At 43.7% G+C, this 19,468-nt stretch overlaps 1 protein-coding gene across 2 annotated transcripts in view; it reads left to right on the top strand.

Moving 5' to 3' along the window:
• Positions 1-19,468, top strand: part of myo16 (myosin XVI) — a 180,704-nt gene that overhangs the window by 27,248 nt on the left and 133,988 nt on the right. For both annotated transcript variants that reach the window (XM_031805846.1, XM_031805847.1), the window contains exons 3-4: positions 8,547-8,617; positions 8,762-8,905. In XM_031805846.1, coding sequence (XP_031661706.1) covers positions 8,547-8,617; positions 8,762-8,905 — 215 coding nt within the window. The remainder of the gene's footprint in view (positions 1-8,546; positions 8,618-8,761; positions 8,906-19,468) is intronic.

Below are 19,468 nucleotides of genomic sequence, written 5' to 3'. Positions count from 1 at the left end.
GTTATATTCCTGAGCTTTTAGGTGGGAGACAGTAAGGTGTGTGTTTGTGTGGGCGTGCGTGTGCATAGCATGTGTGTGTGTGTGTGTGTGTGTGTGTGTGTGTGTGTGTGTGTGTGTGTGTGTGTGTGTGTGTGTGTGTGTGTGTGTGTGAGAGATAATTGTGTTCATTGACTTTAGGAAGGCTGTGTTCTTCCTCATCAACCATTTAAGCTCCAGTAAGGACCATTAGAAGACTGTGTGGGTGTGCATGTAAATGTGTGTGTCTTTCGGTGACTGTGTACTCGTGTGTTCATAATACATCCAGACATCCATCCATACGACTAGGATCCTCCATTATCAAGACTAAGCAAAGATTGGTTGGTTGATAAGTGGGGTCCCTACGGTATATAACCTAGAGGGAAATGAATGGAGTGGCCTGTACTACCTGAGGATCAGAAAAATAATCACTAACAAGTGATGCCACTGGCTGTGCTGAAACACACACTGCAAGGTCAAACTATACCGCAGTGAAACTGTTACATCATTGTTACAGTGATGCCATGTCCTAGCTCAGCTTGACATGTATATGCCCTAACCAGCTGTGTGTGTGAGTTGTCACTATACACACGTCTGTGTAGATAACGACCGCTGAGGTCAGCCATTCTCAATAGGCAGACAACGGTCTGGATCCGGACCCAGAATTAAAGTAAAACATTTCATTTTAGGGAATCAAGTTGGGCTTTCAACTTTTTGCTCTTATTTGCGAAAGAAACTTAACCCTAATTTGCTACAAAGGGTGCCGTAACCTCTGTTAAACAACACATTTCACTGCATCTATCCAGTGTATGTGACAATGAAACATATATAACAATATATATATATATATATATATATATATACACACATATATACATACTACCAGTCAAGGGTTTTTCATTATTTTTACTATTTTCTACATTGTAGAATAATAGTGAAGACATCTGTCATTGGAATTTCATAATTCCTAGAATTAAATTCACTCAGTCTATTTTATAAGAATTTGTAAGATTCCTGTTTGCATAAAATAGACAGAGACCAGTCTTGTCAAAATTAGATAATAGTATTCATTCTCGGAGCTCGCTGCCATGAAACCACGAACAACAGTTTATATACAAAATATGATGTCATAGGTTATAAAATGTCCTTCCTCCTATCGACCAGGACAAAGCAGGTTCAAACGTTTATTCCAACCCCCTAGCTCACACACACTATTATCAAGATTAACTTCTGGAATCTTCACCTTCATCCATCACTATTTAGAAGACAGTTCCAGATAATGGAAAACCCAGGGAGGCACTCACTGCCTTATCTAAACATCCCAGAGTTAAGTTGAGTCGGTTCAACCATAGGTTAACGACCCTTTTTGCTTACTTAAAAACCCACAATCCATTCCTCCCCAACCTAGCTGAATGGTACTTATTATGTTTAATTACCCCCTGTTTCATGCTACACAATCCCTTCCTTATGAATTAACATTTATTAATCAGATATAATAAAACAGAGTAGACGTTTAATTAGTTATAGTTCTATTTAAAATGTAGATATTGTTTAGTCATTATTCATAAAATTCCTAACAACATCAAAACTATGAAATAACATATATGGAATCATGTAGTAACCAAAAAAGTGTTAAACAAATCAAAATGTATTTATATTTGAGATTCTTCAAAGTCGCCACCCTTTGCCTTGATGACAGCTTTTCACACTCTTTGCATTCTCTCACCTGGAATGCATTTCAATTCACAGGTGTGCCTTGTTAAAAGTTCATTTGTGGATTGTCTTTTTTCTTAAGCAAGTCCATTGTAGCTCAAATAAGCAGAAACAACAGTCCATCAGTACTTTAAGATATGAAGGTCAGTCAATACAGAAAATGTCAAGAACTTTGAATGTTTCTTCAAGTACATGATGAAACTGGCTTGGAGGATTGCAAGAGGAAAGGAAGACCCAGAGTTACCTCTGCTGCAGACGATAAACTCATTAGACTTAATTGCACATCAGATTGCAGGACAAATAAATTCTTCACAGAGTTCAAGTAACAGACACATCTCAACATCAACTGCTCAAAGGAGACAGCGTGAATCAAACATTCATGGTTGAATTTCTGCAAAGAAACCATTACTAAAGGACACCAATAAGAAGAATAGACTTGCTTGGGCCAAGAAACACTATCAATGGATATTAGACCGGTGGAAATTTGTCCTTTCGTCCCAATGAGTCCAAATTTGAGATTTTTAGTTCCAACCGCTATGTCTTTGTGTGGCACAGAGTAGGTGAACGGATGATATCCGCATGTGTGGTTCCCACCGTGAAGCATGGAGGAGGAGATGTGCTGGTGTGGGGTTGCTTGACTGGTGACACTGTCAGTGATTTATTTTGAATTCAAAGCTCACTTCAAACTGCAAAATCTTATCTCCGCCAACAGGATGAGTGTGAACAGTTTGGGGATGCATGGGTCGCAAGGAGGGGTTTGTTACTACATTAATAAATACAAATATCTATCTGGACCTTTGCCTCCTAGGAAATGTGTTTGACCGGACCTTCTCAAATAGTATTTGTGTACCCCTGACTTAAGGTAAAACGACCCTGTGGGGCACCTCACTATGGTTCACCTAGGAATTTACAGTGGTTGTTACGCTCACTGCTAATGACTCTGGTTAAGTGAGTGTTTGAGTGAGTCAGTGAGTCAGTGTGTGCACAGACGCTTTATAGGTGTGTGTGTGTATGACAGTGCATCCAAGGTGGCATAGCAGTTCAGACGTCTTTTGTCCTCGTCTTGTCGTGTCCTGTATATATATATATTTACAACTTTTTCACATACATTTTATTTTTATTTTCCATCAACTCATCTTCAAAACACTCTCCTGCAACCCGCCTCACCAATGTATATTTATAAAAAAGTATTATTTACCTCAGATCTGTAATCCTCCAAGAAGCTAGCCAGAAACTCCAAGAAGCTAGCCTGAAACTAGCCAGAAGCTAATCCAGAAGCTAGTTCAGAAGCTAGTTAGCTCCTTTACTGGCAAATCGTTAATATTCAGCTAACCACGGTTTGTGGTCATCAGCTATCCTTTAGCTCGAAAATCTATCGCCAGCTCTGTACGGCGCAGCGCGGCTCGGAACGGAACATACCGGACCAATTTTTCTCTCCATGTCCCTGGACATTCATACCCGGATCTCACAGCTAGCTAGCTGCTATCCGTGTGACCATCGGCCTTCGTCGATTCCGGAGCAAACATCAATTATTCCGGAGCTAGCAAGCTCCGTCAATCACTCCTGAGTTCCATCAATCACACCTGGGCTGCAGTCACCTATCCGGACCCGTTTTACTGCCTTCGCGGAGCCCCACCGGGCCTTCACAACTGGACTGCCGACGTTATCTACCCGAAGGAGTTATTCGGCCGGCTCCTCCGTCGCGACGTTACCTGAACGCCCATCTGCGGCCTGCTAACCGTTAGCTGTCTTACCGGCTGCTATCTGAATAGACAATCGGACAATTTTTTTATTATTATTATTTTTTAATTATTTTTTTAAATTATTATTATTATCTTTTCTTCTTGGGCCTCTATAACTATATCTATTGTTTTTATTTTTGTTGTTGTTGTGTGATTTGGATTAATCCCCTCTACCACACGGAACCCCACTAATCTACTGACGGAACGTCATCGGTAGCAAGCTATGCTAGCTTGCTACCGATGCCCTGGCTAGCTGTCTAAATCACCAACCAACCTCTCCACTCACCGGACCCTTTTGATCACTCGACTAAGCATGCCTATCCTTAATGTCAATATGTCTTGTCCATTTCTGTTCTGGTTAGTGTTTATTGGCTTATTTCACTGTAGAGCCTCTAGTCCTGCTCACTATACCTTATCCAACCTATTAGTTCCACCACCCACACATGCAATGACATCTCCTGGTTTCAACGATGTTTCTAGAGACAATATCTCTCTCTTCATCACTCAATACCTAGGTTTACCTCCACTGTATTCACATCCTACCATACATTTGTCTGTACATTATACCTTGATGCTATTTTATCGCCCCCAGAAACCTCCTTTTACTCTATGTTCCAGACGTTCTAGACGACCAATTCTCATAGCTTTTAGCCGTACCCTTATTCTACTCCTCCTATGTTCCTCTGGCGATGTAGAGGTGAATCCAGGCCCTGCAGTGCCTAGCTCCACTCCTATTCCCCAGGCGCTCTCTTTTGACGACTTCTGTAACCGTAATAGCCTTGGTTTCATGCATGTTAACATTAGAAGCCTCCTCCCTAAGTTTGTTCTATTCACTGCTTTAGCACACTCTGCCAACCCGGATGTTCTAGCTGTGTCTGAATCCTGGCTTAGGAAGACCACCAAAAATTCTGAAGTTTTAATTCCAAACTACAACATTTTCAGACAAGATAGAACTGCCAAAGGGGGCGGTGTTGCAATCTACTGCAAAGATAGCCTGCAGAGTTCTGTCCTACTATCCAGGTCTGTACCCAAACAATTTGAACTTCTACTTTTAAAAATCCACCTCTCTAAAAACAAGTCTCTCACCGTTGCCGCCTGCTATAGACCACCCTCTGCCCCCAGCTGTGCTCTGGACACCATATGTGAACTGATTGCCCCCCATCTATCTTCAGAGTTCGTGCTGCTAGGCGACCTAAACTGGAACATGCTTAACACCCCAGCCATCCTACAATCTAAACTTGATGCCCTCAATCTCACACAAATAATCAATGAACCTACCAGGTACCTCCCCAAAACCTTAAACACGGGCACCCTCATAGATATCATCCTAACCAACTTCCCCTCTAAATACACCTCTGCTGTCTTCAACCAAGATCTCAGCGATCACTGCCTCATTGCCTGCATCCGTAATGGGTCAGCGGTCAAACGACCTCCACTCATCACTGTAAAACGCTCCCTGAAACACTTCTGCGAGCAGGCCTTTCTAATCGACCTGGCCGGGGTATCCTGGAAGGATATTGATCTCATCCCGTCAGTAGAGGATGCCTGGATATTTTTTAAAAATGCCTTCCTAACCATCTTAAATAAACATGCCCCATTCAAGAAATTTAGAACCAGGAACAGATATAGCCCTTGGTTCTCCCCAGACCTGACTGCCCTTAACCAACACAAAAACATCCTATGGCGTTCTGCATTAGCATCGAACAGCCCCCGTGATATGCAGCTGTTCAGGGAAGCTAGAAATCATTATACACAGGCAGTTAGAAAAGCCAAGGCTAGCTTTTTCAAGCAGAAATGTGCTTCCTGCAACACTAACTCAAAAAAGTTCTGGGACACTGTAAAGTCCATGGAGAATAAGAACACCTCCTCCCAGCTGCCCACTGCACTGAAGATAGGAAACACTGTCACCACTGATAAATCCACCATAATTGAGAATTTCAATAAGCATTTTTCTACGGCTGGCCATGCTTTCCACCTGGCTACTCCTACCCCGGACAACAGCACTGCACCCCCAACAGCAACTCGCCCAAGCCTTCCCCATTTCTCCTTCTCCCAAATCCATTCAGCTGATGTTCTGAAAGAGCTGCAAAATCTGGACCCCTACAAATCAGCCGGGCTAGACAATCTGGACCCTTTCTTTCTAAAATTATCTGCCGAAATTGTTGCCACCCCTATTACTAGCCTGTTCAACCTCTCTTTCGTGTCGTCTGAGATTCCCAAAGATTGGAAAGCAGCTGCGGTCATCCCCCTCTTCAAAGGGGGGGACACTCTTGACCCAAACTGCTACAGACCTATATCTATCCTACCGTGCCTTTCTAAGGTCTTCGAAAGCCAAGTCAACAAACAGATTACCGACCATTTCGAATCTCACCTTACCTTCTCTGCTATGCAATCTGGTTTCAGAGCTGGTCATGGGTGCACCTCAGCCACGCTCAAGGTCCTAAACGATATCTTAACCGCCATCGATAAGAAACATTACTGTGCAGCCGTATTCATTGATCTGGCCAAGGCTTTCGACTCTGTCAATCACCATATCCTCATCGGCAGACTCGACAGCCTTGGTTTCTCAAATGATTGCCTCGCCTGGTTCACCAACTACTTCTCTGATAGAGTTCAGTGTGTCAAGTCGGAGGGTCTGCTGTCCGGACCTCTGGCAGTCTCTATGGGGGTGCCACAGGGTTCAATTCTTGGACCGACTCTCTTCTCTGTATACATCAATGAGGTCGCTCTTGCTGCTGGTGAGTCCCTGATCCACCTCTACGCAGACGACACCATTCTGTATACTTCCGGCCCTTCTTTGGACACTGTGTTAACAACCCTCCAGGCAAGCTTCAATGCCATACAACTCTCCTTCCGTGGCCTCCAATTGCTCTTAAATACAAGTAAAACTAAATGCATGCTCTTCAACCGATCGCTACCTGCACCTACCCGCCTGTCCAACATCACTACTCTGGACGGCTCTGACTTAGAATACGTGGACAACTACAAATACTTAGGTGTCTGGTTAGACTGTAAACTCTCCTTCCAGACCCATATCAAACATCTCCAATCCAAAGTTAAATCTAGAATTGGCTTCCTATTTCGCAACAAAGCATCCTTCACTCATGCTGCCAAACATACCCTTGTAAAACTGACCATCCTACCAATCCTCGACTTTGGCGATGTCATTTACAAAATAGCCTCCAATACCCTACTCAACAAATTGGATGCAGTCTATCACAGTGCAATCCGTTTTATCACCAAAGCCCCATATACTACCCACCATTGCGACCTGTACGCTCTCGTTGGCTGGCCCTCGCTTCATACTCGTCGCCAAACCCACTGGCTCCATGTCATCTACAAGACCCTGCTAGGTAAAGTCCCCCCTTATCTCAGCTCGCTGGTCACCATAGCATCTCCCACCTGTAGCACACGCTCCAGCAGGTATATCTCTCTAGTCACCCCCAAGACCAATTCTTTCTTTGGCCGCCTCTCCTTCCAGTTCTCTGCTGCCAATGACTGGAACGAACTACAAAAATCTCTGAAACTGGAAACACTTATCTCCCTCACTAGCTTTAAGCACCAACTGTCAGAGCAGCTCACAGATTACTGCACCTGTACATAGCCCACCTATAATTTAGCCCAAACAACTACCTCTTTCCCAACTGTATTTAATTTTTATTTATTTATTTATTTTGCTCCTTTGCACCCCATTATTTTTTTATTTCTACTTTGCACATTCTTCCATTGCAAAACTACCATTCCAGTATTTTACTTGCTATATTGTATTTACTTTGCCATCATGGCCTTTTTTTTTTGCCTTTACCTCCCTTCTCACCTCATTTGCTCACATTGTATATAGACTTGTTTATACTGCATTATTGACTGTATGTTTGTTTTTACTCCATGTGTAACTCTGTGTCGTTTTATCTGTCGAACTGCTTTGCTTTATCTTGGCCAGGTCGCAATTGTAAATGAGAACTTGTTCTCAACTTGCCTACCTGGTTAAATAAAGGTAAAATAAAAATAAATAAAAGTGCATGCCAGTCTGACAGAGGCTTGCGTGAGTAGTTCAGTGTTCTGCTGAGGTAAGGTCTCCCAGTGTTTATCCAGCATCCATCTTGGCTTATCACTGTTGTTGAGGGAAAATATGTCTAAAGACCTCGAACCTCGCTCCTCTCTTTCTCTTTCTCTGCCCTCAAATCTGTCCATCTCAGTCTTTTATTCATTCTCTCTGTGTCTAATACTCTCCCTCAGTCATTTCCTTCTCCTTTTATCGCTTTCGTGTAGAATCATTATTGAGGGTAGTGGTTAGGGCAGATCTGGGTTAGTCTGTGAGTAAAGGCTCAGCAGTTCTGTGTTCCTTGTGAATAATAGATGTTGGTGGGTGAGTACTGATCATTGTAAAGCAGATCTATGTCTATGTGTGAGTACAGTAGAATGGTTTGTAGAGAATTACCAGGTAATCTGTGTCAGTATGTCAGTGTTATGGATACTGTATTTGTAGTGCAGTGTGTTAGTGCAGTCCACTGTGGCTCAGTAGAGCTGATGGGATGTGAATGAGTGAGCCGTGTGTTTCTAGGCAGGCGCTCCACCTGTCAGACCAACTACAGTGTTTCCCAACTCCAGTCCCCCAGTACCCCCAACAGCACACATTTTTGTTATAGTCCAGGACAAGCACACTTGATTCAACTAGTCAATTAATCATCAAGCCCTCATTGAGTTAAATCAAGTGAGTTTGTCTGGGGCTACAACAGAAATGGGTGCTATTGGGGATACTGGATGACTGCTATAATACACACTGACTGACTGACTGAGTGACTCCTGAAGGGCAAACAGAGAACAAGTCACACACAGGGGGATTTTACTGGAGAGGAGGAAGCTGTCGTGTGTGTGTGCTGCGTGTTGTGTGTGCATTTGCACTTGCGCATTTATTGGGAAAATGCACTGGGTTTTTCCTAATAAACCGTTGTCTACCTATGTTGTTTATCTGGTATATTTCCTCCTGATGTCCTGCCTATCTCTGTTACTACATCCACATGTGTTCACACACCAAGCTGCACGTTTGTATTTCTCTCTCTCTGTTCTATGTTGCAGTGCTGCGTCTACTGAAGGAGAGAGCTGACCCCAACACACCTATCTCCTCTGGAGGATCTCTTCTACACCTGGTAAGAATACACATGCACACACACATGCACAAACACAACTACATCCACCTGCTGTTTTTCAATTAGCTCACCACTATCTGACCGCGCCTCTCTCTATCTCTTTCTCTCTCTTTCTCTTTCTCTCTCTCTCTCTTCATCCCATAGTGTGCTCGTCATGACAATGTGTTTGCGGCTGAGGTTCTGATCGAGCGAGGGTTAAACGTCAACCTGCAGGATGAGGACCTCTGGACAGCCCTGCACATAGCGTGTGTGTGTGACCACGCCGACATGGTGCTGCTACTACTGCTGGTGAGAAACACACACACGCGCGCACGCACGCACACACACACACATATACAGTTGAAGTCGGAAGTGAAACTGAGTCAGGTTTGTAGGCCTCCTTGCTCGCACACGCTTTTTCAGTTCTGCCCACAAATGTTCTATGGGATTGAGGTCAGGACTTTGTGATGGCCACTCCAATACCTTGACTTTGTTGTCCTTTAGCCATTTTGCCACAACTTTGGAAGTGTGCTTGGGAAGATGGGTCTGTTTGGAAGACCCATTTGCGACCAAGCTTTAACTTCCTGACTGATATCTTGAAATGTTGCTTCAAAATATCCACACAATTTTCTCTCCTCACGATGCCATCTATTTTGTGAAGTGCACCAGTCCCTCCTGCAGCAAAAACCCACAACATGGTGCTGCCACCCCCGTGCTTCATGGTTAGGATGGTGTTCTTCGGCTTGCAAGCCTCCCATTTTTTCCTGCAAACATAACGATGGTCATTACGGCCAAACAGTTTTATTTTTGTTTCATCAGACCAGAGGATATTTCTCCAAAAAGTACGATCTTTGTCCCCATGTGCAGTTGCAAACCGTAGACTGGCGTTTTTATAGTTTTTATAGCGTCTTCCTTGCTGAGTGGCCTTTCAGGTTATATCGATATAGGACTTGTTTAACTGTGGATATAGATACTTTTGTACCTGTTACCTCCAGCATCTTCACAAGGTCCTTTGCTGTTGTTCTGGGATTGATTTGCACTTTTCGCACCAAAGTATGTTCATCTCTAGGAGACAGAACACGTCTCCTTCATGAGCGATATGACGGCTGCATGTTCCCATGGTGTTTATACTTGCGTACTATTGTTTGTACAGATGAACATGGTACGTTTAGGCGTTTGGAAATTGCTCCCAAGGATGAACCAGACAGACTTGTGGAGGTCTGCATTTTTTTTCTGAGGTCTTGGTTGATTTATTTTGATTTTCCCATGATCAAGCAAATAGGCATTGAGTTTGAAGGTAGGCCTTGAAATACATCCACATCCACCTCCAATTGACTAAAACCATGTCAATTAGCCTATCAGAAGCTTCTAAAGCCATGACATAATTTTCTGCGATTTTCCAAGTTGTTTAAAGGCCCAGTCAACTTAGTGTATGTAAACTTCTGACCCACTGGAATTGTGATACAGTGAATTATAATTGAAATAATCTGTCTGTAAACAATTGTTGGAAAAATTACTTATGTCATGCACGAAGTAGATGACCTAACCGACTTTCCAAAACCAACAAGGAGAGTGATTCCTTGCAGTATCATAAAGGTTTGGGTCAGGTTTGGTGTCTGCGGTATTAGACTGTCAGAGTGGTTTGGGTCAGGTCTGGTGTCTGCAGTATTAGACTATCAGAGTGGTTTGAGCCAGGTCTGGTGTCTGCAGTATTAGACTATCTGAGTGGTTTGAGCCAGGTCTGGTGTCTGCAGTATTAGACTATCAGGGGGGTTTGGGTCAGGTCTGGTGTCTGCGGTATTAGACTATCAGAGGGGTTTGGGTCAGGTCTGGTGTCTGCAGTATTAGACTATCAGAGTGGTTTGGGTCAGGTCTGGTGTCTGCAGTATTAGACTATCAGAGTGGTTTGGGTCAGGTCTGGTGTCTGCGGTATTAGACTATCAGAGGGGTTTGGGTCAGGTCTGGTGTCTGCAGTATTAGACTATCAGAGTGGTTAGGGTCAGGTCTGGTGTTCTGCTGATTAGGTCCAGAGTGAGACAGGAACAGCCGTAAAGGAGGGGACAGGAGCAGGTGGAGACATGGAGGTTGGGCTGTGTTTGGTTTGGTGTTAGATCCTATTCCGGTTCTGTTGATTGGGTCTGGTGTGGTAGTGTGGCAGCAGACCCTGTATGGCGGGGTGGGCTTGAGATACACTCAGGGGAGATGTGGCAGTGTTTGAAGAGTTGCCAGAAAGAGCGAGAGAGAGAGTATGTGTGTGTTTTCACCTCCCCTCTTTCTATCGGAGCAGTGTTTGATTTCCCTAAAGCAGTGCTGCAAGAGGAGAGCTGCATCAGTGGGTCTGTGTGTGATATACATATGCCAAACACTACTCCTGCCAAGGGGACCACTTGAGTGAGAGAGTGAGAGAGTGAGAGAGCGAGAGAGTGAGAGAGAAAGAGAGACTCTAAATGTCTTCCATTCACTTTCAACTGAGACCCACTTTCTAGCTAATGAGGTCACATCTACAGTACTTACACAGGATTCTGCTTTACTGTCAGTCAGGAGAGAGAGAGAGGTATGGAATGTTAGGGTGAGAGAGGGGTAAGAAGAAAGATTTTCAAGCTACTGTAAACAAAATGATTACATGCTTCTTCAGCTTCCCTTTGGTAAATTATGAGGGAAGTGTGTAAGTGTCTGTGCGGCCTTGTGTGTATTTGTGTGAGCAAGCTCAATGAAAGAATTAATGAGATTCCCCCCCAAAATTAATGGCTGTGCGTGCGTGTATCTTTCTCTGTGTGTCCCTCTCTCTTTCTCCTTCTGTCTCTCTGTTTGTCTCTCTCTCTCTCTCTGTCTCTCTGTCTCTCCCTCTGTCTCTCTCTCTCCCTCTGTCTCTCTGTTTGTCTTTCTCTCTCTCTCCCTCTGTCTCTCTGTTTGTCTCTCTCTCTCAATTCAATTTAAGGGCTTTATTGGCATGGGAACTCTCTTATTCTCTCCCCACCCCACCCCTCCTCTCCTCAACCTTCTCTCTCTCCTTCTCCCTTCCCCTTCCCCCTCCGCACCCCCACATATCTCTCTCTCTCTGTGTGTTTGTGTGCGTGCATGTGTAAATGTATGTGTGTTCCTCAGAGTAAGATAACATATATTACAGAATTATCAGAAGGGTACAGGAGGACAGCTGAAAGGAGAGCTGAGGCAGTGGCTGAGTAAAAATAGCTATTTTTGAAGCTGATACAGCCTCTGCTTCCCTTTCTCTTTCTGCCTTCCTGACACCACATGTCTTATCCAGCACTGAGCCTGCCAATGCACAGTCACTCTGCTCCGATCCCAAGTAAGACCACAATCAGGGCATGTTTTGTTGATCATTCCTATGGAACTGCTGATAAACATCAAGCTGATTTACACAATCAGTGCTTTGTACTGAACGTTTATACTATTAGTGTTATGTTGTGCATTCTAAGGCATTATACAATTGTTATAGATGCTCTTGAAACACAGTGCATTCAGAAAGTATTCAGACTCCACAACTTTTTTAGTTACTTATTCTAAAATGGATTGAATAGTTTTACCCCCTCATCAATCTACGCACAATAACCAATAATGACAAAGTAATAACAGGTTTTGAGAAATGTTGGCAAATGTATATATATATATATATTCTTTAAATATCTTATTTGTGTTAGTATTTATACCCTTTGCTATTGTCACAGGCCAGCTCATAGCCTGTGGCAAAAATGAGGGGCCGCAAACAACAGGTATAGGCCAATTAAAAAAATGCTCTTTATTGTAAACCAAACTATTCACTAAACTAAGAAAAAGGAATGAGGTGTGGAAGTATCATAATGTAAGGTGTATGTAACGTGCATGGATGTGTGAATCTGTGTGTGTGAATGACTGAGTGAAAACTATGCAAAAGTACAAAAGAACAAACAAAACAGGTTCATACCTGGAGGAGCGGAGAGAGAGAGAGAGGTGATTAGTGACAGTTTAAATACTCTGATCCCAGGTGACTCCAATCACTAACGACCCTCCTCTGCCTGCAGGAGGAACCACCCCTGCAATGCAGAGGAGGAGCCATGACACCCCCCTTCTTAAACTGAGGGGCCCACCCTCAACCCAACTTCCTCCAACATATTCAAAACAATTCAAATTTTCCCAAAAATAAACAAAAAGGATACTAGTCCCGGCTCCTAGTAGTAGCCCCATGTCCCCCAACTGACTGTCCACCCCTCAAACTCGGCAGCCCTGGTACCCGGGGAGGAATTTAAGAGGAAAGAGGCGCAGACAGCCCGTAAGGGTCAGCAGAGAGAAGATAAAAACGAGGTTAAAGGAGCACGGGACAGAGCATCAGCAATGTTATTATCCTTACCACTAATGTGTCTAATATCAAGGTTGAATTGTTGCAAGAACAAAGCCCAACGCATCAGGCTCTGGTTGGGATTTTGCAGGGACCTCAGAAAATAAGTAGGCTGTGGTCAGTGAACACAGTTAAAGGGGTCAAACCAGAACCAACATAGACCTCGATGTGCTGTAAAGCCCAAATGAGACCTAAAGCCTCCTTTTCAATTACAGAATAGTTTTTCTGATACTTATGACATTTCCGGGAGAAGAAACTGACTGGACACTCAACATTGTTATCATTCTCCTGGAGAAGCACAGCCCCAGTGCCGATTTGACTGGCGTCTACCTGCCATTTGAAAGGTTTCCCAAAATTTGGTGCTGCCAATACAGGTGCCAAACACAAAAGAGCCTTAACTGCATCAAATGCCTCTTGACACTGGGTGGACCAGATAAATTCAGCCTTGGCCTTCAACAGATTGGTCAGGGGGGGACACTACTACTGAAAAGTTTTTACAGAAAGCATGGTAGTACCCCACCATTCCCAGGAAGCGCATCAGTTCTTTCTTTGTGGAGGGTTGTGGGAACTGCTTCACAGCCTGGACCTTGGCTTCCATGGGACAGACAAAACCCTGACCAACAACCTTGCCTAGGTATGTGATTGTAGCTTTGGCAAACTCACATTTTGCCAAATTAATAGTCAACCTGGCCCACACCAGTCTTTCGAACAGGGCTTGCACTCTCCAAACATGCTCCTCCCAGGAGTCTGAGTAGATGACCACGTCGTCCAAATACACGGCACACCCTTCCAGACCTGAGACCACCGGATTCATTAGCCTCTGGAAGGTGGCTGGAGCATTCCGCAAGCCGAAAGGCATCACTGTATAAGAGAACAAACCAGATGGAGTTATAAAGGCAGCAATCTCACAAGCTCTTTTGGTAAGGGGTACTTGCCAATATCCCTTTAAAAGATCAAATTTGCTAACATACTTTGCTGACCCAACTTGATCAATACAGTCTTCCATCCTAGGAAGAGGGTAAAGGTCTGCTTTAGTAACATTGTTAACTTCTCTATAATCAGTGCAAGGTCTGAAAGTGGAATCAGACTTTTGACCAAAAGACAGGGTGAAGCCCAATTTGAACAACATGGCTCTGCAATACCATTGTCCAACATATACTGCACCTCTGTTTCCAGTTTCAATCTCTTCTCCTCAGATACACAATAAAATCTCTGTTTGATAGGCTTAGCATCTCCTTTGTCTATATCATGCTCAATTAAGTGGGTTTGCGATGGAGTTTCAGAAAACAAAACAGGGTAGTTTCTAATAAGAGCTACCAATTCATCACGTTTCTCAGAGTCTAAATGATCTACCAAAACCCCAAGGTTTTGCAAAGTCTGGGAGTTTTTCAACCAACCTTGTAAGACCTCATCCGAAACCCTAACGTCCTCCTGGTCTCCCCCCCTACACCAAATTAAAGCCACAAGATGCATGTCACTATTTGACTCAAAATGGCTTTTATGTGTTAGCCTGTACTCATCTGCAAGTTTTGCTGCATCACTTGGAGACTTAACTTTACATTTATTCATGTATGTAGCAACTTGGTCAGACACAGAATTTTTGAACTGTTCTAACACAATCAAATTAGACAGACCCTCAAAAGTACTAACTTCAGAAGCTGTACACCAACGATTAAATGCAGAAGTCAAATCACGAACAAACTCAGAATCCCAGGTGACTCCAAACACTAACGACCCTCCTCTGCATGCAGGAGGAACCGCCACTGCAATGCAGAGGAGGAGCCGTGACACTATGACAATCCAAATTAAGCTCAGGTGCATCCTGTTTACATTGATCATCCTTGATATGTTTCTACAACTTCAGTGGAGTCCACCTGTGGTAAATTCAATTGATTGGACATGATTTGGAAAGGCACACAACTGTCTATATAAGGTCCAATAGTTCACAGTGCATGTCAGAGCAAAAACCAAGCCATGAGGTCGAACAAATTGTCCGTAGAGCTCATTGTGTCGAGGCACAGATCTGGGGAAGGGTCCCAAAACATTTCTGCAGCATTGAAGATCCCAAAGAGACACAGTGGCCTCCATCATTCTTAAATAAAAGAACTTTGGAACCACCAAGTCTGGCTGCCCGGCCAAACTGAGCAATCGGGGGAGAAGGGCTTTGGTCAGGGAGGAGAACAAGAACCTGATGATCACTCTGACAGAGCTCCAGAGTTCCTCTGTGGATATGGGAGAACCTTCCAGAAGGACAACCATCTCTGCAGCACTCCACCAATCAGACCTTTGTGGTAGAGTGGCCAACACGGAAGCTACTCCTTAGTAAAATGCACATGCCTGCTTGGAGTTTGCCAAAAGGCAGCTAAAGGACTCTCAGACTATAAGAAACAAGATTCTATGTTCTGATGAAACCAAGATTGAACATTTTGGCCTGAATGCCATGCGTCAAGTCTGGAGGAAACCAGGCACCTTTCATCACCTGGCCAATACCATCTCTGCGGTTAACCATGGTGGGGGCAGCATCATGCTGTGGGGATGTTTTTCAGCAGCCGGGACTGTGAGACTAATCAGGATCAAGGGAAAGACGAACAGAGCAAAGTACAGAGAAATCCTTGATGAAAACCTGCTCCAGAGCGCTCAGGACCACAGACTGGGGCGAAGTTTCACCTTCTAGCAGGACAACAACCCTAGGCACACAGCCAAGACAACGCAGGAGTGATTTCGGGGATAAGTCTCTGAATGTCCTTCAGTGGCCCAGCCAGATCTCAGACTTGAACCCGATCGAACATCTCTGGAAAGACCTGAAAATAGCTCTGCAGCAATGCTCCCTATCCAACCTGAGAGTTTGAGAGAATATACAGAGAAGGATGGGAGAAACTCCCCAAATACATGTGTGCCAAATGTGTAATTGCAGCCAAAGGTGCTTCAACAAAGTACTGAGTAGAGTCTGAATACTTATTTAAATGTGATATTTCAATTTTTTTTTCACCTTTATTTAACCAGGTAGGCTAGTTGAGAACAAGTTCTCATTTACAACTGCGACCTGGCCAAGATAAAGCATATCAGTGTGAACAGACAACAACACAGAGTTACACATGGAGTAAACAATAACAAGTCAATAACACAGTAGAAAAAAAATGAAAAAGTAAAAACAGAGTCTATATACATTGTGTGCAAAAGGCATGAGGAGGTAGGCGAATAATGACAATTTAGCAGATTAACACTGGAGTGACAAATGATCAGATGGTCATGTGCAGGTAGAGATACTGGTGTGCAGAATAGCAGAAAAGTCAATAAATAAAAACAGTAAAAATAAACATTTACCGATGGACTATGTACAGCTGCAGCGATCGGTTAGCTGCTCAGATAGCAGATGTTTAAAAGTTGGTGAGGGAGATAAAAGTCTCCAACTTCAACGATTTTTGCAATTCGTTCCAGTCACAGGCAGCAGAGAACTGGAAGGAAAGGAGGCCAAATTAGGTGTTGGCTTTAGGGATGATCAGTGAGATACACCTGCTGGAGCGCGTGCTATGGGTGGGAGTTGCCATCGTGACCAGTGAACTGAGATAAGGCAGAGCTTTACCTAGCATGGACTTGTAGATGACCTGGAGCCAGTGGGTCTGGAGACCAACATGTAGCGAGGGCCAGCCGACTAGAGCATACAGGTCGCAGTGGTGGGTGGTATAAGGTACTTTAGTAACAAAACGGATGGCACTGTGATAAACTGCATCTAGTTTGCAGTGTAGAGTATTGGAAGCTATTTTGTAGATGATTGTCAGTTTTACTAGGGTAAGTTTGGCGGCATGAGTGAAGGAGGCTTTGTTGTGAAATAGAAAGCCGATTCTAGATTTGATTTTGGATTGGAGTCTGGAAGGAGAGTTTACAGTCTAGCCAGACACCTAGGTACTTATAGATGTCCACATATTCTAGGTCGGAACCATCCAGGCTGGTGATGCTAGTTGGGCGTGCGGGTGCAGGCAGCAAACGGTTGAAAAGCATGCATTTGGTTTTACTAGCGTTTAAGAGCAGTTGGAGTCCACGGAAGGAGTGTTGTATGGCATTGAAGCTCATTTGGAGGTTAGATAGCACAGTGTCCAAGGAAGTGCCAGAAGTATACAGAATGGTGTCGTCTGCGTAGAGGTGGATCAGAGAATCGCCCGCAGCAAGAGCAACATCATTGATATATACAGAGAAAAGAGTCGGCCCGAGAATTGAACCCTGTGGCACCCCCATAGAGACTGCCAGAGGACCGGACAACATGCCCTCCGATTTGACACACTTAACTCTGTCTGTAAAGTAGTTTTTGAACCAGGCAAGGCAGTCATTAGAAAAACCGAGGCTACTGAGTCTGCCGATAAGAATATGGTGATTGACAGAGTCGAAAGCCTTGGCCAGGTCGATGAAGACGGCTGCACAGTACTGTCTTTTATCGATGGCGGTTATGATATCGTTTAGTACCTTGAGCGTGGCTGGGGTGCACCCGTGACCGGCTCGGAAACCAGATTGCACAGCGGAGAAGGTACGGTGGGATTCGAGATGGTCAGTGATCTGTTTGTTGACTTGGCTTTCGAAGACCTTAGATAGGCAGGGCAGGATGGATATAGGTCTGTAACAGTTTGGGTCCAGGGTGTCACCCCCTTTGAAGAGGGGGATAACCGCGGCCGCCTTCCAGTCCTTGGGGATCTCAGACGATATGAAAGAGAGGTTGAACAGGCTGGTAATAGGGGTTGCGACAATGGCGGCGGATAGTTTCCGAAATAGAGGGTCCAGATTGTCAAGCCCAGCTGATTTGTATGGGTTGTTATTTCTTCATATAGATTTTCAACAAAATTCTAAAAACCTGTTTTTGCTTTGTCATTATGGGGTATTGTGTGTAGATGGATGAAGGAAAAAAACTATTTAAGCAGTTTTAGAATAAGGCTGTACTTAATACAATTTTGAAAAAGTTAAGGGGTCTGAATATTTACTGAATACACTGTACATATACAGTATTCATATTAGGACGTATTTCAGGGAATTTCCCAAACAATGTGCTGGGTCTAATGTAGGGACATTTAGTATTTTCAGAGTGATTCACCATATCAGAATGATTGACAGACTTAACTTTGATTGACCTGTGAAGATATGCAAACAAAAATGTCCAGCTCATTCATGCAGTTATCCATTCCTTTCATCTCCTCCTCCTCTTCATCCATGTCCTTGGGTTTCCATTCCTGCATCCTAAATAGAGGACAGTGTTTGTGCTGACGGAGATGACACCGTGGCTGTATTTGCTGGGATGGAGGGGGTAACATTATTTTCTCTCACCCTCTCTCTCTCTCTGTTTGCTAGTGCTAATGCTAATTATCTTATCACTGCATTGCAAACAGCTGGTGTGGGAGAAAGCTTCCCAATTTCCCATGCACTCCCAATACCCATTCCCAACCCTGTTCCCAACCCCAATCTAAACCCCTATTCCCAGCTCCGGGTACTGTTCCGTCTCCCAGGATTTAGCCTGTCTGTGTGCCTGTGAGAGGAGTGGAGGGGATTTTAGTCATGGAAATGTTTAGTTTGGTTATAAAACTATGATAGGAGCCTATAGGCAACAACAGAGTAGTGTCCCTTCATGCTAAAGCTAGCCTGGCCTTATATTAAATGTGAGTTGGGTTAAATTTGAGTTAAAGACTGTGTTTAGACAGACAGGCCAATTCTGATATTTTTTCCACTAATTGGTATTTTGACCAATCTCATCAGATCATTTCACATCATATATTTTTCAGAGCCTGATCTGATTGGTCAAAATACCAATTAGTGGAAAAAAATATCAGAATTGGGCTGCCTGTCTAAATGCAGCCATAGTGAGGTATTCATCATTAATTTACAGCTCATCCATGTTGGTTCTCCGTATGAGGATACTTATCCTCTACGATCAAACACCAGCATGCACAATAACAATTATGAAGAGATGGCATAATTGTTTCTATAGTCTAGTCTAGTTGAGTAGCAATCTCTGTTTATGTGGCATCACCATAGCTCCATAATCAAAGCCTAGAACCCATCATGGTATCTGTCCGTTATCATATCTGGTTTAATTTCACAGTACCAATTATTATTATTTATTTTTTATTTGCATGGCTATCGAGGGCCTGCAGGCAGCAATTAGATAAGTGATTCGCGATTAGGAGCTAATTGGCCGGTTGTCCTTATTCTGTTCTAACATCTCCCAGAGGAAGTGATTGGTCCAAATAAGAAAAAATGTGACAAAACATGAAGGTATTAATTTAACTCGTCCAATAAGAAACATTTGTTTTAGGTTTACCGTTGCATGCCCTAATGAATACTCAGTGTTGGGGAAGCTACTCTGAAAATATCGTTTTTTCATTTTTTATTTAACTAGACACATCAGTTATGAACAAAGTCTTATTTACAATGACGGCCTACACCGGCCAAACACAGATGGAGCTGGGCCAATTGTGCGTCGCCCTATGGGACTCCCAATCATAGACGGCTGTGAAAGAGCCTGGATTCAAACCATGGTGTCTGTAGTGACGCCTCAAGCA

Source organism: Oncorhynchus kisutch, linkage group LG26, assembly GCF_002021735.2.
Source record: "Oncorhynchus kisutch isolate 150728-3 linkage group LG26, Okis_V2, whole genome shotgun sequence".
Taxonomy (NCBI): Eukaryota; Metazoa; Chordata; class Actinopteri; order Salmoniformes; family Salmonidae; genus Oncorhynchus; species Oncorhynchus kisutch.
This window is presented reverse-complemented; position numbering and strand designations above follow the sequence as displayed.